This window comes from Electrophorus electricus, chromosome 3, assembly GCF_041902795.1.
Source record: "Electrophorus electricus isolate QZ-2024a chromosome 3, ASM4190279v1, whole genome shotgun sequence".
Lineage (NCBI taxonomy): Eukaryota > Metazoa > Chordata > Actinopteri > Gymnotiformes > Gymnotidae > Electrophorus > Electrophorus electricus.
The window spans coordinates 9,344,061-9,366,408 of NC_137499.1; the positions used below are offsets into that span (position 1 = coordinate 9,344,061).

The following is a 22,348-nucleotide window of genomic DNA, read 5'->3' on the forward strand; positions in this document are numbered from 1 at the left end:
AAATATATACGAAAATCGGCACCCACGTTAACCCGACAGTTGCTTATTGGACCAGGGTTAGGGTTAACATCCGCACGACAGCCAATGATACGGCAGGTGGCGGTGTGATGCTCGCAGCTTGGTAACGTACCACAGAAGAAGCAAACAGCCAATCGCAGAGTTGTCTTGGCTTGTTTAAATGTTGGCGGCTGCCGGTGTAGCAAGACTAGCGAGAGAAAGGGAAGCGGGTCAAGGGTAAACGTACGCGGTTTTAATGCATTAGCTAGCTAGTTGGTGGGTTTTTTGGTTTTAGTTTATTAGTTAGCTACTTGTTGTAAACATGCAGGTAATTTTCTTCTGATTTCATGTGAAAATATAACCATTATAATTTACGGTAACTGGCTTGCGTGTGTGAGACGTTTACATTTGACTGGCTAGCCGAGCTAGCTAACATTAGCTACAAATACGGTTGTGATTCTTGGCTACTTATTATATGGCAGATAACTATGTGTGTTTTTAGACGTTAATCTAAAAAAACCCGTCTTAAAAGTAACACAACCCCAGATACCGTCTTGTTTCCCTAGTTAATAAGGCTTAATGTAGCCCGTGAGGTAACTAGCAGTTAAGGTTGGCGCTAGCTGCGTTAGCTTAGCTTTCCCAACGTTTATCTCCAATAACGCTGATGTTATTAAAGTAAGACTGACACTTTGTGCTGCTTTAGGACAAAGAGAACCGTGATCCCAAACGCCTTCTCGCACAGGTAACGTAGCGCTCAGATAACCTCATTGACTCAGTTTTTTCTTGCATTAATGTGGTACAAACGGATTAAAGCTGATAGAAAACCACGTAAACACTAGCTGAATCTGTCCGAACATCAGGGGTAGGGCGAGTCGTGATAACATCGTATCGAAACGCACAGATCTGAAGTAGGGAAGTCCCATTCAGCTACAGCAAATAATAAAATGTAAAATCATGTGCCCCAGCTAACACTTTCGCCGTGTGTAAACCCCCAAAGCAATCATCCTAGCTACCTACCTAACCTGAGAATATCATTAAGGAGGGCCCGTACATTTGAAGCATGTCATTTGCATTCTAAATATAATTTGTTTGTGTAAATTTTGCAGCCATCCAGTGAAGAGACTAGCTACATTAACATTGCGAGTACCAAGAATATTTGAGTAATGCTGCTTGCTTTGGTTCCTCTAGGCAGGATAAATGATGAGCCTAAATGATGTTATGTAAATCTAATTAAGAATGGTGTGATCTAATTAATCTTCCCTGTCATAGGGTGCAGTGGGAGGACCCCTCAGAGCAGAGACGGACCCTGGGACAGAGAGGCACTCCGTCATGGGTAACCATGCACTAGATTTCATGCCTGTTCAGTCAGTGCTGATGGATTGTAGACTCCAACTTTTGAGATTTCCATATGAGACTGATGCACACTGTTCTCTAGTGTCTATTTAAATGACCACTGTCCCTGCTCCTATATTGTCTAACTGAAACTAGTAGTTATTTTAGGATTTTGTTTATTATGCTGATGCTGTCTAACAAACTCTAGTACTTGTTTATTCCACTTATTGACTTAGACATTGTGTTTTGTACTTTTGTGTTTTGGCATCAGTATTGATCCCTGTATTTCTACAGTATTTAAGTTCATTGGTATACTGGACTCTAACCTACTCTACTGGATAGGATGTATTTTATGAGTAAATGGAAAAAGCACTTTGTAAGTTGCTCTGGATAAGAGCGTCTGCTAAATGTCATAAATGAAAATGTAGTGGCTATAAATTGCATTTCGATTACAGGCCCTGGCAGGGTCCCAGTGAAGACGCAGAAGTGAGTTCTTCTTTTCTCCACTCCGTAATTGATCAAGGATGTTTTAAAAATGCAAACATTCATTTCAGTATCATTTTTGTATGGCAACTAACCATAAATAAAAATTCATACCACCCACTACATTTGAAGTAGTTATTAGAAAGGCCACATTGGTGTCTGCTCACACACTCTTCACAGCTGCAGGAAGTTCTCCCTTAAGGACTTTGACATCGGCCGACCCCTGGGAAAGGGCAAGTTTGGGAATGTGTACCTCGCACGGGAGAAGAGGATCAAGGCCATTGTGGCGTTGAAGGTGCTCTTCAAGTCCCAGATGGAGAAGGAGGGAGTGGAGCACCAGCTCAGGAGGGAGATAGAAATCCAGTCCCACCTCAGGTGTGTGTGGGCCTCTTCCTGCCTGTGAGAGTGACATTACAGCCTTGCACTTTCATCTCGGTTCGACTGAGCACAGTTGGTTTTGGATCGGATCGGATTGGATTGGCCGCCGTATGATCGGGGCCGGTTTAGATATGGTCGGCATTCGAGTGAATGTCCGACAGCCCCATGGAGGGCAGCTCTACTGATCTTTTATAAGCCCTGCTTCAGTAAGCTCTTTGAAATTTATGGTTTAACCATATGTGTGTGTGTAGGCACCCAAACATCCTGCGCTTCTATAACTACTTCTACGACTCTGCGCGAGTGTTCCTGGTCCTGGAGTATGCACCGCGAGGAGAGATGTACAAGGAACTGCAGCGCTGCGGCCGCTTCAATGACCAGCGCACGGCCACTGTGAGCTGCCCCTTCGACCCCCTCACCCCTGCCCTTTAACCTCCCGACACCGCCGGTCATAAGCTCTCGGTGCATCAGGAGAAACTTATTTTTCTCATCCTGCCTATTGCGGTTGACCTTTGCTGTAGATTGTGTGTGTGTGTGTGTGTGTGTGTGTGTGTGTGTGTGTGTGTGTGTGTGTGTGTGTGTGTGTGTGTGTGTGTGTGTGTGTGTGTGTGTGTGTGTGTGTACACGTACAGTACATGGAGGAGGTTGCAGATGCACTGCAGTATTGCCATGAGAAAAAGGTGATCCATCGGGACATTAAGCCAGAGAATCTGTTACTGGGTTTCCGAGGAGAGCTCAAGATTGCGGACTTCGGCTGGTCGGTCCATGCGCCATCACTACGGTAACATGCATCCCATAATACTTGGCCCTGTACATTCATGTAATGGTTCCACAGCATTGCTGTTAAGCTGCTTTTTTTTCCCTTCCTTTTTAATCTTTTTTGAAAAGTTTGTGAAAGTTTGTACTCTTGTACTAGGGGCATTAATGTAGTTGTCCTGTTCAAACTCTGTCTGTGTAGGCGTCGGACCATGTGTGGCACACTTGACTACCTTCCTCCTGAAATGATCGAGGGCCACTCTCACGATGAGAAGGTCGACCTCTGGTGCATTGGTGTACTGTGCTACGAATGCCTGGTTGGACATCCTCCTTTTGAGACCGCCAGCCACTCAGAAACGTACAAACGCATCACCAAGGTGTGTGTGGATGGTGTTGGCACTTATTCTCTAGCGAATGATCGATTACTTTCCTCAACTTGTAATCAGAAGGATGCCAGTTCAAACCCCACCACCACCAAGTTTCCACTGTTGGGCCCCTGAGCGAGACCCTGAACTCTCAGTTGCTCAAGTTGTTCAGTCATAATTGTATATCTCTTTGGATAAAAATGTCTGCTAAATGCTGTAAATGTACTTTGATATGGTCTCGATGTACATTATTACAAAGGATACATATTTACATAAAAATTTGCCACCGTTATAGGTGCAGCTAGAGATCCATACACTGAGTGTACTGGTGTGACGAGGTGTAGAATTAGTCTTGAGGTTTGGACTTGAGTTCATTTGCTAAGTTCAGCCAGACTTGACTAACGAAGGAGTCCGTCGTCTTTGAGTCCCCCATCCAAAGCCCCTCACTCCAGTGACACCTGTTGCTTGGCTGGCCCTTCTGTGTGCTTCATTCACACGTAATGATTGGCAGGCATGGAGGGCTGCCCCCTTCTCGGGGAGTTTCCTGATTGGTAGCTCCTGCTGGACCATACACATTTGAATATCATTATGTACATGTGGTGGATGTAGCCACACCAGTTACTAGTGATCAATGAACAAGGCTAAAATTGTAATGTGTGTAAATCCAGGTGGATCTGCAGTTTCCTAAAGTGGTCTCGGACGGTGCTCGGGATCTGATCTCCAAGCTGTTGAGACACAGCCCTGTCATGCGTCTGCCACTGAAGAGCGTCATGGAGCACCCCTGGGTGAAGACCAATTCTCGCCGAGTACTGCCCCCTGTCTGCCGGCCTAAACCCTCCCCTGCTCAGTGAAGCCCCTCCCCCTCACACATGCTGGCTGGCCTGCTCATATCCCTCTTTACTACTGGTGCACTACAGCACTGGAGTGCAGCCCTTTATAAAACACAAGATCCTTCTCACAGCACTGTACAGTCCTTTTTATATACATTTCCCCCCCCCCCCTTTTTTGGGGGGGTGTGTGTGTGTCTTGTTTCTTCCTGTGATCTTTTAGTGTTAAAACCGACAATGCTCTGGACAATTACATTACATATTTTAGTGTTCATTTTCATATTTACATGATATCTTTTAATAAATATCTAGCAAAGTTTGGTGCACTTTGGCTAATGCTCTTTGGTCCTGGTGGAGAATCAGACCTGCCGTATGTGTGAGGGAGTTACAGGCCATAATGTATTACAGCTCTACAAGAGCTTGATCACAAACGAAATCGGGAGCATAACGTTTGGTTTTTGACAAATAAGGTCGGAATGGGCTCGCATTAAAAACTTGTGGGTGACTCCATGGAGTGGGGTAATAAATATAAATTAACGGGGAAATTGGATGACCCCCCCCCCCCCCCCCCCCCTTCCCTTGTGTTTGAATTGTTCTCCAGTCGCGCCAGGGTTGATGAAGGTTGGCTTTGGAACCAACAACTCGTGTTTTCAGGACTCGTGTGGCTACAGGCAGCATCCTTTTACTAAATAACGGTTTGCTAACACACCAGGATGGGTTGTGTTAAATAACGTTAAGTATGCTCAAGTTTAGTCCATGTGAACCTTAACGTGTCCTCAACAGAACCACGTTACTGGGGTGTTTTAAGAGTAGTACTAGTGTGAATACATAACATGTTACACATTTAAGCCTAGTGTTACATTTGAAATATGTACGCGCTTGTCGAGCGTGTTGCTCCAGACGGAAGACGCAGGTGAGGTGATTTTAAACGGACTAAATGCAAACGATGAAAACTTCCTTTAGTCGACTTCTCTAATAAAAATGAGAGGTGCGTTTTGTTTTATTTCCTGATTATTGGGCAGATATTGCACATATACGGTGGAATTAGCATGTGGCTAGTTAGCTAACGCGAATGTTTTTTTTTAATCCACGGTCCCGCCATCTACAGCCCAAAAAAGCTCGGTAGCGCTGTCCACACGGAAGGATTTAGTGCGCACCTACATCTTATTTTACGGTGAAGCGACGTAGAGGAAAGTTTGTCTTCGTGTTGTACATCTTCATTAAACATCTTACTGAGGTCTAATGCACCAGAAGAACGTGTGTGCAAACTTGTAGAAGAGAAAAGTTACTTTTGGTGAAAACTCAAACATTCCCTCTTCTAATTCTTTTCAGTTAAATCCATTATATTTATAAAGATCACCTTCTTAGTTGCTAATGGTAAGAGTTCCTGTGATAAGTACTACAGTAAAAATACTTGAGTCATCATGGGTACAAGGAGAAGCATTCAAGAATTTAGTGATTTATCTGATAAAGTTACATATGAAGAACTAAAAAGAGATTTAACGGGTTTGTAATCACATTACTCCAAATTCCTACAGTAAAAAGAACTGAAAGTCATATCATGGGTACATAAGGAAGTGTATTTAATTTAAATTGTTTATTTTATAGCGCCTTAAAAGTTGCATATAAAGAACAGAACAGACATTTTACACGAGTTTCCCTTCCCATTACTCAAAATTCCTACAGTAAAAATGACTGAAATTCATACGACAGGTACATAAGATAAAACCTCTGTGCTGTCTTTCAGTCCAGCCTTTTCCAGCAATTGGTAGGATTTTTCCATATCAGCCACTTCCACTGCTGGCGGTGCTAACTGTGACCTGTACATGAGTCCCATTTGCCTGTGGGACTCCAAGGTTCTTGTAGTTGCCTACAGCATCTGTTCCATCATCTTCTGGTAGTGTGATTGCCACTGTTCTAGCCACCTTCCTTGTAATCATACGACCACACTTATCCAGTCCAATCTGGGACACTGAATCATAGGCTTCCTTGTAACCACTCCAGGCGATAAGCAAACACAGGTTGGTCTGTCTGGTCTTGCAGACTCGAGTGGTCAGGCTTGAACTGGCAAATGGCTGGTTACTAGTCAAGTACCTGAACAACACTACCACTGCCACAGTGGTACATTTTCTTATGTACCGATGATAGGACTCAAATGTTTATACTGTAGAAATGTAATAGTAATAGGATTGCAAAATCCTCTTAAATGTCTATTGGGTTAATTATATCACTACTTGAAGCCCTATACAATACACAAATTGTTATCAAATCCATATATATTATATATTCTTCAAATCGACTTATGTACCTACATCTTATGTACCTGTGGTATGATTTTCAGTCATTTTTACTGTAGGAATTTAGAGTAATGGGAAGGGAAACGTGTAAAATGTCTGTTTGGTTCTGTATATGCAACTTTTAAAGCTATATAAAATAAACCAAATATTAAAAAAAATAAATCAAATTATTACCCGATCTCTTCACTATATTCTTAAATACACTTCCTCATGATATTGACTTTCAAGTATTTTTCACCGTAGTAATGATCACAAGAAATCTTACCACGAGTAACTAAGGTGATTTTTATATAGTGGATTTAACCGAAAAGAATTAGAAGAGGGAATGTTGAGTTTTCACCAAAAGTAACTTTTCTCTTCTACAAGTTTGCACACACGTTCTTCTGGTGCATTAGACCTCAGTAATATGTTTAATGAAGATGTTCAACACGAAGACAAACTTTCCTCTACGTCGCTTCACCGTAAAATAAGATGTAGGTGCGCACTAAATCCTTCAGTGTGGCCAGCGCGACCGAGCTTTTCCGGGCTGTAGATGGCGGGACCGCGCTTATTTTTAGCGGATGGTTTAGGCTTTGGTCATGCGCCACTATAAATGATTACAACTTAGTACAAATTATTTACAAAGTCTTATTTTGTAGTGGGATGTAAACACATCAGTATATGCTCGTCCTCATGGTAGCGTGGCCGAGCGGTCTAAGGCGCTGGATTAAGGCTCCAGTCTCTTCGGGGGCGTGGGTTCGAATCCCACCGCTGCCAAAATATTTCAATTTTTCACAAAGTTGGCTAAAACAAGTCATAGATCCCTGAATTTCCAACAAAAGTAGTTATCGAGCTGGCTGAGCGGGCGTTTGCCAGCTACATAAATATAAAGCATTTTGTGGCGTATGTTTTGCAGAGGGCGCTGTTGCAGAAAGGGGACACCAGCGGTAGGGTTATACTTCCTGTGATCCCCTTCCGGAGCGTTCACCTCCACACTGAAATCCAAACCTTTTCATCGCGGGAGAGAAGCGCTCGTCACCTCGCCTGAATGATAGCACGCCTTCTCTAAGCTGCGTCTTCTGACTCCGGCGTTCGCGATGTCGGCTTTACCCCCCGGCGATCCTCAGCTGGTCGCCATGATCGTCAATCACCTGAAGACGCAGGGACTGTTTGACCAATTCCGCAGGGACTGCTTGGCGGACGTGGATACCAAGGTACACACACACACACACACACACACACACACACACACACACACACACACACGTGTGGCAAGTCCTCCAGATTTCTCTCCCCCACGCCTCTCTTGTCGCTCTCCAGCCCGCGTACCTGCACCTGAGGCAGCGAGTGGACAACTTCGTGTCCAACCACCTGTCCAACCACACGTGGAGCCCCCAGCTGAACAAGAACCAGCTGAGGAACAACATCAGGCAGCTTGTGCTGCAGTGAGTGGCCCTGACCCGAGTGCTTGGGGGGGCCCCGGGAGCCTCGCACAGGCAGACCGCCGTGGGTGGGGTGCTGTGTGTGTTGGGCCTACCCTGGCAGGGCTGCAAGGCTGGGGACGACCGGTGATCACTTTGGCGCGCATACTGGTGCTTGGATAACATGATTAAAGATCATGTCAGGGATTTAAAAAAAAACAAAACGTTTTAACGTCCTTGCAGCTGTAACTAATGTAGCTGGTGTGTGAAAGAAATGCAGTTTTGGTGTTGGTACGTTGGTACGCTGTAATCAGCGTAGACCGATTTTGACGCGGTCCGGCCTTCTCTCTGGGGACAGAGCCGTGCCAACCTGGCTGTCGCTTCACTCGTGCAGGAACTTAGCGGAGTGATACTCGGGCAGCACTTCAAAGCAAAAATTCTGTGAACCCCTCCGTTCCTGCACCCCAGTGAAAAGTGGCCTTTCAGGTTTTGTTCGTTACCATCGCCCTGCTAATTGGGTAACGCCAGTTTTGTGTACCGTCCGGCAGGTCTGGCATGCTGGAGCAGGGTGTGGACCGGATCGTGGCTCAGGTGGTGGACCCCAAGATCCACCACACCTTTCGGCCGCAGGTGGAACGGATCGTGCGCCAGTTCCTGTCTCCCGGGAGCCACGTGGAAGAGGAGGAGCCTCCGCTCGCCCCTAGCCTATTGGTGGAAAGCCAGGAAGTCCAGCTGCCGTCTCCAGGTAACAGCAGGGACAACATGCTAAGAACTAGTTTCAGCACAGAGTGAAACTGCCTTAAAACTAAACAGGTTATTTCTTTCTTTCTTGTGCATATTCTGTACTTCTGTAATACCGTCTGTGTGAAATGAGAATAATCAACAACAACTCTCTCTCTCTGTGTGTGTGATTGTGTGTGTGTTCAGCCCCCAGCACGGGGGTGGACCCAGCAGACTCCGCCTCCTCACAGTGCCAGGATGAGGCTGGCAGCAGGACCCAGAGCGCAGAGCCCAATCAGGAGGAGGGAGAGGCAGACATGAGCCTGGTGGAGGCGGAGCACATGAAGGAGGAGGAGGAGGAGGAGGGGCGAGAGGCGGCGCACGAGGTGGAGGAGGGGCGAGCGGCGGAGCAGGAGGAGGAGCAGGAGGAGGAGAAGGAGGAGGAGGGGCGAGAGGCGGAGCAAGGAGACGGCAAGGCGGCCTGTGAGGAGGAGGTGGACAGAGAGAGGGAGATGGAGGTGGACAGAGAGGCTGAGGCTGCAGAGGTAAAGGCAGAGGAGGAGGAGGGGGAGGAGCGCAACGAGGCGAAGGAGAAGAGCGGCCGAGCGGCAGGGAGGAGCAAGGAGACGGAGCCGCCGAAAAGCGCCGGCGAGAAGCAGCACATCCGCCAGAGAGCTCGTGAACGGCTGAAGGAAGGTACGGCTCCCTCGGCCCTGTCGCGGTGGCCCGCATCTCGGAAAAGAGCGGCGCGCGGAGTTTTTAGGCCGCGTTAACTAGATCTTTGTGTGCAAGCTGGGCCCGTGTGCGGTGAGACAAACCTCGGTGGACCAGGAGCTAGGACGCCGTCGTTAGCACAGTCCACACGCCACTGCTCGCAGAGGAATGAACCGGAATAAAGTTATCGAAGTGTTTGCAGTCAAATGTGTAATGTGAAAAAGTGGCATTTATTGTCAAATATTTTTGTGATACATTTTTGTGTATTGACAGTGCAAGAGTTATTATTGTTGTTGACTGCAAAATTATTGTTATTATTTATCCATTCTTTTATTTTACACCTGTTGTTTGCAGGTGCAGTAGTGTATGTGCGTAGGGCTGTGTGTGTGTTTCTTGTTTGTTTGTCTGCACATGAAACTGTGTGTTGTGTCAGAATACTCCCTGGAGGACTCGGACCTGGAGGGGCTGAGCGACATCACAGTGAGTTCGGTGCACACCAGCGACTTGTCGTCGTTGGAGACAGAGAGCGAAGACTGCCAGGTTCCGTCAGACTCCACCGAGGAAGGAGAGATCACGTCAGAGGGTGGGCCTGCTTTAAGACGCGCCCTCAGAACTCCTCCTGCTTCTTGCCACACCCCTTCCTTCACTGTTCACTGTTTTGCTTCCGTTTTTTTAACCGTGCCCCCTTTGCTAGTAACCACGCCCCCTATGCCCGTAACCACGCCCCCTTTGCTAGTAAAGCTCTCTCCTTTCGTTTGTCCACACGGTAAAAATAATAGGTTGGATATATGTGATTTATGATCAATTAAACCCAACAATTGCGTGTGTGTGTGTGTGTGTGTGTGTGTGTGTGTGTGTGTGTGTGTGTGTGTGTGTGTGTGTGTGTGCGCGTGTACATGTAGATGAGAGAGCTCAGCAGAAGTCTGCTGGTGAGGAGAAAAGGCCCCGAGCCACACGCCAAGGCTACGTGCACAAGCCTTTCCTCTACTCCCGTTACTATAGCGACTCTGACGACGAGGTCACGGTGGAGCAGAGACGCCGGTCTGCGGTGAGAGAGCTGCAGTCTGTGATGTCCTTAGAGTCCAGAACGGTAGCGTGTCTGTTGGCTAGAAGTGTTCCGGCGTGACCGCCCCAGATGCTCCTGAGAGTCTGGCCACCTTGCTAGACAGGCCCATAAACATGCCGCCCGTTCTCTTTGTTTGGGTTTCTGGGGGGCGTGCGCAGGCGAAGGAGAAGGAGGAGCGCGTGCTGAAGAGACAGCAGAATCGAGAGCGTCTGGAGGAGAAGAGGAGGCAGAAAGCAGCACAGCCTGAACCACACGGTGAGGAGAAGAGGCCCCGTCTGCACACGCCCTTACCCGTGGACATGTGCATATGACGTTAACGTTTTCAGTGCGGGAGTAGAGTGCGTTTCCGTGTGTCCTCATCTGCCTTCCGTTCTGGACCCTGTCAGAGAAAGAAAAGCAATCGACAGCTGCGTCCAGTCAAGAGGGCCCACGACCCAAGGCCAAGGAAGCACGCAAGGAGAAGAAAGTTCTGGAAAAGAAAGTGGCACTCAGCAGGAAGAGGAAGAGAGACTCCCGGTGTGTGTGCGCGCGCGTGTCGCACGTATGTGAGTGTGGATCTGTGTGTGTGCATGCAAGCAAAATCTGTACACCTGTCATGACTGTTGCCGTGGTTTCCTTTGTTTGTTTTTTTTACTCGAATTCAGGAAGGAGGATGACTCTGGAAGCAAGAGGAAGAGCGATGCTGATGCAGATATGGTAAAGAAGGATGTAAGTCTCCTTTCTTCTCTGGTAGTATTGGTACTGTTCTGTGCTCTCTCTGCTGGTATTAGCACTGTTGCGCGCTCTCGCTCTGGTAGTATTAGCACTTCCCGTGCGCTCTCGCTGTGGTAGTATTAACACTCCAAGTTTCACCTTTTTCCCCACTACACGCTTGTTGTGTTCAGTTGGTTTCTGTGTGTAATCCAGCTTTGTCCCTCCAGGAGGCACTGAAGCTTAAAGCGGCCCCCCCGAAGCCCTCGAGGAAGTCATCTGAGGCAGAGGAGCAGCGGAGGAGGAAGAGTGGAAGCCTCTCAGAGGACCCGTGCGAGCCCCGCAGGGCCCTGGACAAGTCCCGCACTCACTCGTTCATCCTGGACCTGGAGATGGGCTCGGAGGAGGTTCTTCGGCAGAGGGGAGGAGGCCGCGGGGAGCGCCCCGCCCGCAGGGACGGCCCGGCCCGCGAGAGGGAGCGCAGCATCTCCGACGAGCACCCCAAACCCCGGCCGAAGCCCGACTGCAGGAAGACGGGAGACGGCGTCGCCGAGGGGCCGGCCGAGGACAGGGGAGAAAAGAAGGGGTCAAAGGTTAAAGGGGAGAGGAAGGGCTCGGCGGCCAAGGAGGGAGCGCTTAAGTGCGGGAAGAAAGGGAAGAGCGAGATTCCCAGAGAAAAAGAGAAGACCACTGGGAAGGGCGAGCCCAAATCTCTGCATCGGCTGGACTCCACAGGCTCCACCGAGGAGAGGTCAGAGGTCGAGGCCGCTTCAGAGGTCAACAAGAAGAAAGAGAAGCCCCCCAAAGACGTCCTGAAAAAGTCCAGAAGTCACACGGAGGTGAGAACCTCAGAAAAGGTTAAGAGTCGACAGGACAGCAGCAGTGAGAGGACCAGACCTGATCCGTCCACCCCGGAACCTCCCAAGCATGGCTCGGAGGGCGGGTCGAAGGTCAAGCCCGTGTCCGACAAACCGAGATCCAAGTCCAGGGATGACGTCAAGCCGCAGAGTCCGTCGGGAAGCAGGGCGGAGAAGAAGGCGGCGGGTCACGAGGCGAAGGCCAGAGCCGCGTCCGCCCCTGCCCCCGGCCGAGCAGAGCCAATCGGGGAGAAGAAAAGGGAGGACCACGTCCCCGAGAAAGCGAGGGGAGCGAAGGCGGGGAAGAAGACGAGTGATGAGAGCGCAAAAGAGGCGGAGAAGGAGAGGAGGAGCGCCCCAGCGGAGCAGCTCGCCACGCCCCCTGCTGTCGCGGAGGCAGCACAGGCCGCCGCCGAAACGCTCCCTCATCCCTCCGAGCTCCCAGCCTCACGCGAGGAGTCCGATGTCACAGAGCCAGACTCCCTTCCAGATCCTGATCCCGCAGCCCTGCTAGCACGGGACGGCGAGACAGATCTCGCCCACGCTGGGGCATCGGATGCGCTTGCGGGGCCTGGGTTCGCCGCGTGCTCGCCGCGTCCGCCTACGGACTCTCGCCTGGGCCCTGATCTTGTTGCCATAGCAACCCCAGGGTCGCCAGACACCGTCGCCGCGTCCGATCGCATCGCTGCCGACTCCAGCGGCGCAGCGGTGCCCGACGACATGTACGACGCCCTGAGCGACATCACCCCGGAGCCCGAGGACGAGGACGACAGCGCCGCGAGGCTCGCCGAGAGCCGGGAGAGGCCACGCCCACTCCCTGCCGAGGCCGACGCCCTCCTGACCCTGGTGGATGTATGCGCCTCGGCTGCGGGAAGCGATGTCACTGAGCGCTCGTTCCGTGAAGCAGACATGAAGATGAAGGAAGCCGCCCTGACTCTGCTCTCTATGGACCCGGACATGTCTGTGTCCCAGAGTCTCATCACGGAGTCTCAACTCCTCACGGATGCTCGGGGTGCCGCTGAGGAGACTCCCGTTACCCGGCAACGGGCCGAGCCTCAGACCCTTGACTCGGATGACACAAAAAGCGCGAAGGAACCATCTGTCGCGGTCACCAAGGAGTCAGAGAGTGACATGGTTTCTGGTGTCCAATCAGAGATGGAAGGCGGGGCCTCACAAGATGACCAACACCCCCATGGTACTGGGGCTTAATGTATTTAATTTATTATATTTCAGCATGGCATTGCTTTGCCTTTCTTGGGTTCTAGATAATCCAGTAGCCAACAGCTTGGTTGTGTTCTCAGGATGTCTTGCACTGTCGTCTGAGGGTCGTTTAGTAAATGTTCGTTTTTTAATTGATGAAACTGACTCAGCTTGTTGTGGGTTTATTTGACCCTGTTCTCCAGCTCTGATGAACACAGACATAGAGGACATCACAGCAGACAGCACCTCATTAGAGGAAGTGATGTCAGAGGTGAGATTTACATCATATATGGGTTATCCAGGTTGGAGCTTGTAGTCAATATATAAAAGCAATGCAAACAAGCACACACAGAACATTTAAGTAAGTATTATATGAGTAAAAGGTGTGTGTGTGTGTGTGTGTGTGTGTGTGTGTGTGTGTGTGTGTGTGACAGACGAACAGGTTGGAACCTGAATCAGAACCCCAGTCTGAAATTCCTGCACAAGATCCCAGTGCTCATGAAGAACCAGCGCCAGGTACACTTGCACTCCACTGGGTCAATACTCTCCTGGTAGACGTAGTGATATTTAGTACGGCGATACTAAATCTCAAAATAATGACGTATAATATAACCAACGGAATCAAGGTCAAATTGATTTGCAGATGTCTGAATTTAAGAGAAATACTCAGCAAATAAACACGAAACATTTGGGCTTAGCATTGATCAGCTGTAGCTGAGAAGTGTGCCGTATCGTTATTGTAAATGTGTTTTTGAAATCATCTGTTGTCTCCTCTCGTGTCTCGCATCTGTGGGCATGCCATCTACCCTGCTCACTCTGGGGCCTCCCCCCTTATAGAAGACACTTCAGCCAATCCTGAGCACAGCCAAACAGATACGCGCCCTGTGAGTACAGAACACGTGGCTGCAAACACACAGGGGTGCAAGGGTTAATACACCACGATGACTGGCTGAGTTTGCTTGTTTGTGTTGGACTGCTGAGTTGTAGTGAAGCTCCGTACTGTGAGGCATGCGTATATCCGTGTGGCTTGTGACTGGTGTGTTTTGATACGCGATCTCCTGATACACACTATGTGCTCTTGGCTCTAAGCAGGCTGCGGAGACACAACCGGAAAATCTCGCGCAAGGGGAACAGATCACAGCCTTCCACTCCGAGACGCGTGAGCCCGGCGCCAAGCGTGAGCCGGCCACGGCAGAGAACTCGCGTGAGGGTCCCAAAACGCACAGGGTCCTACCCTTAAATTTTTAATAACTTAATGAAACGGAACATACGATCTCTCTGACATTTCTGTGCTAAATCTCACGCAGGACTGGGCGTCTCACGTGTTTGTGGCGCAGGTGGGGGCCAGAAGGGTGACATGGGGGGCGTTGACGCGGTGAGTACCTCAGACACGCCAGGCCTCGCCCCGAAACTCACACGCTCCTCCCTCCCGGTCTCCTGCTGAGGGCGAAGAGCGTGGCAGCAGGCCGGGTGCGTTCCTCCAGGGTTTGGCCGTCTGAAGCCCCGGTGGATGTCGCATGACCGTTCTGCTGTCAGACCTGCTAGTGACGCCATTAGCTTTCATTGTTCATATTCCAGGAGGACATGGTTCTGTAGGGACATGTGGGGGTGGGGGTGTGGTGATGGATTGTGTGTTTGCTCATACCTGGTCCCGGCTAACTTGCCAAGTCACATGACCTCAACCCATACACACACACACACATGGCTCAAATGCAGGCACACATTTGCAGGCACGTCTCTGTGTCCGTTAAGACATCGGGAGAGCTGCTTTTCTGCTTTAAAAAAAAAATAAAAATGTGTGTCTGTGTGCGTGCGTGCGCGTGCGTGTGTGTGTATCTGCCCACAGACTGAACCAGAGGCAGTACAGGAGCGACAGGTTCAGCCAGCGAGGAGAGGACGACCTCCTAAACTAATCAAACAAGCCAGTAGGTTCCAAAGCTGTGTTTGAATACACACTACGCACACACTACATCTAGTGTCTTAGTTAGAGGGCCATTCGCTATACTACTAACCAAAGTGCAGTGTAAATGTAGTAAACAACCGATGTAGACTGCTGGGGGCAAAGGTACCACACTGCACCAGGGCCTCCTACATAGAGGCGGATTGTTGATCAGTTCTTCTGTTGATCAGTGAGCCCAAATGTAACGGTCACATGATGTTAATGGAACGCAAACCAGAATAAACAAAGGTCCTACTCAAGAAATAAACAGTCTCTTACTCGGTGGTGTTTTTTGATAAATGGAAACATGGACGTGGCTGTAGAACTATGGATTATTAGTCACGACATGACATTTTAAAACTGCAAACTCTCTTAATTCAGTGTGTTGTGATCGTACAGCTAGTCTACTTATTGTTGATGCTCCGGATAGTTTATGTGACGAAAGGTCACTGTTATATTTCTGGTGCAAGCTATTGGTGTGTCCAGCTTCTGTCTGCTGTCTCCATTACGGGGACACTACGAAGTGTTCTAGACCTGTCTGTGTAGTGATTAGTGGATGACAGAGGTATTTCAGCTGGTGTGTCCTCGTATGTGTAAGCAACTGTGCAGGTGTAGTTGGCTGTGTCTGTGTATGTGTGTGATGGCTATACTCTTTGTGAGATGTGTAGCGCGCGTCTGCGTGTGATGGCCGTGCTCTGGGTGAGACGTGAAGCGTGCGTCTGCGCGTGCGATGGCCGTGCTCTGCGCGAGACGTGTGGCGCGACGGCCGTGCTCTGCGCGAGACGTGTGGCGCGACGGCCGTGCTCCGCGCGAGACGTGTGGCGCGACGGCCGTGCTCCGCGCGAGACGTGTGGCGCGACGGCCGTGCTCCGCGCGAGACGTGTGGCGCGACGGCCGTGCTCCGCGCGAGACGTGTGGCGCGACGGCCGTGCTCCGCGCGAGACGTGTGGCGCGACGGCCGTGCTCCGCGCGAGACGTGTGGCGCGACGGCCGTGCTCCGCGCGAGACGTGTGGCGCGACGGCCGTGCTCCGCGCGAGACGTGTGGCGCGACGGCCGTGCTCCGCGCGAGACGTGTGGCGCGACGGCCGTGCTCCGCGCGAGACGTGTGGCGCGACGGCCGTGCTCCGCGCGAGACGTGTGGCGCGACGGCCGTGCTCCGCGCGAGACGTGTGGCGCGACGGCCGTGCTCCGCGCGAGACGTGTGGCGCGACGGCCGTGCTCCGCGCGAGACGTGTGGCGCGACGGCCGTGCTCCGCGCGAGACGTGTGGCGCGACGGCCGTGCTCCGCGCGAGACGTGTGGCGCGACGGCCGTGCTCCGCGCGAGACGTGTGGCGCGACGGCCGTGCTCCGCGTGAGACGTGTGTTCTGTGCCCGTGTTGCAGGTAGCACATCCCAGTCTGATGGTCGGGAGGAGGAACAGGCCGAGATGTCAGAAATGGTAACGACTCTCCCAGCAGCACAGGAATCCCCCAGTACCCATCCAGATGTAAACAAACAGATACATGTCCCCTCTGTGTGTGTGGCCGGTGTGCAGGAAGACCGTGCGGAGGGCAGGACTACACGGAGAGGGAGACCGCCCAATCAGAAGGCAGCGCCGGCCAAGGACGGTGGTGCGTGCTGGGGTTTCTGGTTTCCATCATGGCTGTGTGTAAACACAAACATGCACACACGTCTGTCAGATGTCTGAATAAAAAGACACTTCTCTCTACGTGTTTCTCGCTCCAAAGGCTCAGTGGACAAGGAAGAACCTGAAAACACAGCACCCCGCAAGGTGACTACAGAGTGTTTACTACACGTCTCACATACATACACATACACACACACACACACACACACACACACACACACACACACACACACACACACAGCACCCCGCAAGGTGACTACCGAGTGTTTACTACACGTCACACACACCACACACACACACACAGCACCCCGCAAGGTGACTACCGAGTGTTTACTACACGTCTCACACACCACACACACACACAGCACCCGAAAGGTGACTGCAAAGTGTTTACTACACATCTCTCTCTCTCTCTCTCTTTCTGTCTCTCTCTCTTTCTCTTCCTGTCTCTAAACTTGGTTTGGTGTTTTGACAGAATGAGGATGAGGAGGCTGATGAAGGAGGCCTAAACAAATCATCTAACCCTAACCCCGACACTCCTCAGAGTGACGCATGTAAATACACACATGCACACAAATGTACACGCACGAACCATACACACTAGAGCACTGGCTGACAGAGTGAGGAATCTAAGTGAAGTCACACGAACAATTTCCTCTAAGGTTTAACATTACAAGATCAGGAGATGGAGGCAGCGGAGCAGGAGGTGGAGCACAGAGAGGTGAACTCCCTTTGCACCGCTCCAGTGTCTTAGCATGAGTGCCTTTTCTTTTAATGCAGTCCTAAGTGGTTCCCACTCCAGCTGTGTTCTGAATGGTGTGTGTGTGTGTGTGTGTGTGTGTGTGTGTGTGTTCTTGCACACAGCAGGTGCGGAGAGGAAGACGGCGTTCCGGAGCACAGTCTTCCACAGCAGGTGAGTAGAGATGACATGGTTAGTGCTGTAATAGCGGTAATATTCATATTCAGACCTTATTCAAATCTGTTTACAATCTCCACTCATCACACTTAAACCGTCTTTTTAGAGAGTCATGAATGTTAAATGGCTTGGACTGCTTTTATCCAATCAGTGGGCAGATGCAAATTACCATGCCTAAGTGAGATTAGAATGTGTGTGGAGAGATCAGACGGTTTGATTGTCAGTGTCGCGCTTAAGAGCAGTCAGACTGGAGAGCTGAGAGTAGCGTACGTCTGTCTGCACAACGTGTAACTATAGTCTGCTGTCCAGCTAAACCAGCCCTGAAGAGAAAGAGGTCTGACCAAGCTGAGCATTCTGGGAAGGTGAGTCCTCTTTTTTCAAGTGCTCTTTGTACTGAATCTGTGAGTGTGTATCTGAAAAAGGAAAGTGCTGTGTATGGATGTCGACTTTGTTTGTTTATGAAGGAATTGCCAGCCCAAGAGGAGGACACCATGAAAAGAGCAGAAGATGACAGTGGTGAACACACACACGCGCACGTGCACACACACACACACACACACACACAAATGCACTCTCTCTCTCTAACACATACACACTTGTGTGAAATCCTGTGTGCTTTTCCTTGCCTTTTTTTGGTGGGTTAATTGTTGTGGGATTATTTATCTCCATCTCAGAGGTGACTGACGAGGCGTGGCAGGAGACAAGAGGAGAGCGAGGGGAGAGTGAGAGCCTTAAAGACTCTATAGAGGAGATGGTGAGTAGATCACACACACCTTACTTCACATGGGTGGAGCGGTGACTTCCCTGGTGACTGTAGCGCGTGATGTGAACTGTTACACTCTACTGCCAGACACACCACAACACGCTCCCGTAAGAGTACCGTCCTTACGGAGATGGACTCTCCGTATACTGCACCCACGGCGTAGTTTCATCCAGCTGAACAAGGCCTAAGCTCGGGATTCAAAATGTAATCTTTGAATTAGTTGTGAACACATCCTACTGAGTGTGTAAAGAGGCAGTCTGTCCTGCTTTCTCTCCGGCCTTCAGGTTATAGAAGCCACATGTGGGGGAGGGAGGGGGCAGTGAGACCCCCTCGCATAGAACACATTTGTTTTGTTCTCCAGTTTATGGTTCTATACTTCTAGGCTGTGAGGAAAGATCTCTGTCCTTTATTACGCAGAGTGGAATAATGCAGGAAACATCTAACAGATGCCACATTTATGCGTCAGGACTTCTTTTGAAACGTGGCGCATCGCACAAGAGCTCTCCGTATTATGTCTCAAGGACTTTTAATATGAAGCACATGTGTTTGGGACTTTTCCGTTCGCTGCCTGCCTCCCACTTCTACAATACCCAGAATTCAATGCAGGAACTACGGTTAAATGTGTTTGCCTAACAGACAAGCTAGTAAGAATCCACCAAGCCCACCCACTGCCTGATTTTGGTCTTCCTCTGTCTGAGATTGGTTTTCCTCTCAGATGTGCTTCTCCCTTCACCGCTCACTCATCTTAGTGATGTAGGGGTGGGGCTTATGACGCAGCCAATCAGAGCTCACTTACCCAGTGATGCAGTTCAGTGCACCTCTACGGTGACTCCTAGAGCTGATGCTCGCAACATACGAGACACACGCGTGCGCACACACATTAATCTATACACACACACACACTTAGATACATGTTTAATACAGTGCACACACACACATTTATATATTCATCTAAATACACAAACATATGTTTAATACAGTGCACACATACAAACATCCACACACTCGCTGTCACATCTAACTATCACTAATTCTTAAGTGTGTGTGTGTGCCCATTTGTGTGCTCGTGTGCACTTTATGTAGGAGGAAGAGGAAAAAGACGAACCTGTGAGGAAGACTCCACGCAGGGGCCGACCCTCAAAAAGTACATCTGGTACAGATGAATCAGGTGTGTGTGTGTGTGTGTGTGTGTGTGTGTGTGTGTGTGTGTGCGCACGCACACGCATGCAGGAGGGGCATGAGAGTGTGTGTGTGTGTGTGTGTGTGTGTGTGTGTGTGTGTGTGTGTGTGTGTGTGGGCCATTCCTCTGGGCTTGCTCTTTTATGCGAACATATGAACCACACCTGCACGTACACCAACAGATGAACCACACCTGTACGCTTGTGTTGTTGGTTGAGTGGAGCTGCTTGCGCCCCCTGCTGGTGCGTAACCCACCGTATCTTCGGCAGTGCTGGAGAAGAAGGAGGGAGGGGCGGAGACAGGAGAAGACGACGAGAAACAGGAAGAGGAGGAGACAAAGACGAGAGCCACGACGCGTGCCGCATCCCGTCTGGAGGCTGAGAAGTACGAACACATTTATGTCTAAAAGACCCTCACAGACGTTCATGCGAACTCTCAGAATATTGCTGAAATTCATCGTTTGAAATGTGAACTAGGCCATCCGTGTGAATTATGTAGAGGGGGAGGTGTTGGTGCATCTGCCATAAGGAGAATCCCTGCTCCCCTCATTAAAACAATTTAGTCTTTTTTTTTCAGCCAATCCATAGGTGTTTTAATTCTGTGGACCAATCAGAAGTAAGGTAACCACTACAAGGACTTCCAGAAATATTTCCAGATGTGTCTGGTGTATCTGGTAGTTGATGCAGCCACCAGATATGAAGTGTTTACTTGTCATGTTGCTACACGCAGATGTAGGTTGTTTCAAGAGCTGTCTCTGGTGCTCAGGCTTGTTTGAACTTTTCCGTGAACTCATCCAGACCAACTACAGCCCTGCACTTCATTCAGAACGGGCAGCTAACGAGATCTGGGATATTTGGAAACGTTCCTGTCCACAGAAATATCTAATGAGAGCCAGAACTGCTGTTTTTCTTTCATTTCTACTCAGTACTGGCAGACATTTCACTGCACTGGTTAGCCATAGTGCACTTACTGGGCAGGGCTCATACACACACACACACACACACACACCCATGGTTTACCTCTACTGCCTGAAGCTGTGTGTTTCGTTTCCCTATAGTTTACTACAGTTTAATCTCACCTCAGTTTTTAATGTTCTTGTCTAAATCACTGTTGTTGGGACTGGTGATGGATGTTTTGCACTCACCTACAGGGAGTTGCTTTCTGATCTTATCACCTAAATTACTCCTCTCAGGTTGCCATATCTGAATAAAGCCCTCTGTTGCAAACCTGGACATTTACAATGACATTGTATGATGTTGGTGCCCTGCCCCACAGATCTAGGGCTTGTTGAAAGCGACTCGTCAACCGTTCAGTCTTTGCTTAAGGCTTCGCATAATTCTTTTATGCAGAAATAAACCAAGTAAGCCGTCAACCAGAGCTTTCAGCAGACTGGGTGGGAAGGAAGAGATTTCACCCAACACGCGGTATGGCAACATTTCTCCATCTTCTCTCATCTTTTTCATTCATTTCACTCATTTATTTTGCAGCTAAAAAATGACACCCCCCCCCCGACTCTCATACACACTCTCACTCTCTCTCTCTCTCTCTCTTGCGCAGAGCTTCTCGTGGTCAGGTCTCTGGAGCAGTGAAGGGTCGTAAGCGTGAGGTTAGCCCACCAACGTCCCGTACCCGTGCGGGCCACAGAGCCGAAGAGCCTCCGTCCAAGAGAACCAAGCGATGAAGCAGGCCCTCTCAGTAATAGACTCTCCTCCGTTTTGTTGTTGTTGTTATTGTTGTTGTTGTTTTTAATGGCAATAACATTCTTGGCACAAAGCCAAATGGATGGACTGGCTCTTTACTCAGAGCTGTGGAGATATTTCCCCAGGCATGGAGACACAGTAACCCTCCCCCTCCCCCGAAGGTCGATTTCCACAGTCCCTACAGTGTAATAGGACAGACAGACAGGCTCCACGGTGCTTTTTCCATCTGAGACTTTTACAGACTCAGATACCAGTAACGACTAGGGTTAGTCAAAGAATAGTCAGTAAAGCAAGCTGGGCCCTCAGAGTTATAAAAACTTATTGACAACTGCTTTGGGTAACTAAAGTCATGCTACGTGAGCTAGCGTAGCCTGCTAGCTAGCAGCACCATGTCCGTTTACCAGTCACCCTGCTTGGACCCTGATCGTGTCCTCCCTGGCTAAGAAAGTGGCGCGTCTTCGCATGCCTTCTTGTTGTAGGTGTAATTCGCCCACAGTCCGCTGCGTTTGTCCAGAAAGTGTCGGAAAGTCAGAGAATTCCAGAAAGATCAAGAATGTTGTAGCAGCTTCGTAAAATAAGGAGGACGAGCAGTACCTTACACACACAGCGCCAGCAGCATGGCCTGATCACATTGCCTCAGAATGCTGTCTGTGTCTGAGAGCTTTTTAGGAATTTTAGCTGTTTCAGAAGGATTCTGATTTCTGGCAGTATTTCACCAAACACTTCACACCCGCCCTTTACCTCCCTCACTTAACACTGAACTTGAGGTCATAGTCTCGCCGTCATAGTCCAAACGTAAAGTACAATATACACTTAGCTTTGCAAAGTCTAATATTAACTTGGCTGTAGTTTTCACTTGTCTGCATGTTTTGATTTTTATTTCCTTCTGATCCTGTTGCCATGGTCAACAGAAAGACACTCATTCTGTGAATGTAAAGAATTCGACTGTTTCTTTTAACATCGTTAGTTCTGATCACAAAGGCCAGCGGGACCCTCAGCGTGCGCTGTACTTTTTAGTCGTAGTTTAAGATGTTTATAAGACGATAAACGTTGCTGATTTATTACACTGCTGTGGTCTGTGACATTCTTTCCTGTGCTTTCCTGACCGTAGGTATCCGGGTAACTCGTGAATGTGCGTGCGTA

The 22,348-nt window shown here is 49.5% G+C and overlaps 2 protein-coding genes and 1 non-coding gene across 10 annotated transcripts; all 3 read left to right on the plus strand.

Annotated features, from left to right (window-relative positions):
• Window positions 1-94: 94 nt before the first annotated feature.
• Window positions 95-4,461, plus strand: aurkb (aurora kinase B). Its single transcript, XM_027023113.3, has 9 exons — window positions 95-325; window positions 701-739; window positions 1,267-1,330; window positions 1,785-1,815; window positions 1,993-2,187; window positions 2,442-2,580; window positions 2,820-2,968; window positions 3,146-3,320; window positions 3,977-4,461. Exons 1-9 carry the CDS (start codon window positions 320-322, stop codon window positions 4,157-4,159), a joined length of 981 nt encoding a protein of 326 aa, XP_026878914.1. The 5' UTR covers window positions 95-319; the 3' UTR covers window positions 4,160-4,461.
• Window positions 4,462-7,106: 2,645 nt separating this feature from the next.
• Window positions 7,107-7,188, plus strand: trnal-aag (transfer RNA leucine (anticodon AAG)). Its single transcript has one exon. It is a non-coding gene; the product is annotated as a tRNA-Leu (tRNA).
• A 183-nt stretch (window positions 7,189-7,371) lies between these two features.
• bod1l1 (biorientation of chromosomes in cell division 1-like 1) lies at window positions 7,372-22,271 on the plus strand. Of its 8 annotated transcripts, none has more exons than XM_081710157.1 (29): window positions 7,372-7,625; window positions 7,732-7,856; window positions 8,381-8,577; window positions 8,760-9,248; window positions 9,700-9,849; window positions 10,169-10,314; window positions 10,491-10,587; window positions 10,719-10,848; window positions 10,977-11,040; window positions 11,253-13,074; window positions 13,283-13,350; window positions 13,514-13,595; window positions 13,917-13,963; window positions 14,169-14,283; window positions 14,387-14,454; window positions 14,926-15,004; window positions 16,403-16,458; window positions 16,555-16,630; window positions 16,748-16,791; window positions 17,123-17,201; window positions 17,310-17,368; window positions 17,512-17,560; window positions 17,861-17,925; window positions 18,028-18,079; window positions 18,238-18,317; window positions 19,410-19,494; window positions 19,775-19,889; window positions 20,855-20,929; window positions 21,063-22,271. In XM_081710157.1, exons 1-29 carry the CDS (start codon window positions 7,509-7,511, stop codon window positions 21,184-21,186), a joined length of 4,755 nt encoding a protein of 1,584 aa, XP_081566283.1. In that variant the 5' UTR covers window positions 7,372-7,508; the 3' UTR covers window positions 21,187-22,271. The 8 variants fall into 8 exon arrangements, with proteins under 8 accessions (XP_081566283.1, XP_081566287.1, XP_035386303.2 ...); XM_081710161.1 differs by having other exon boundaries at window positions 19,410-19,479; XM_035530410.2 differs by having other exon boundaries at window positions 17,873-17,925.
• The last annotated feature ends 77 nt before the right edge of the window (window positions 22,272-22,348 follow it).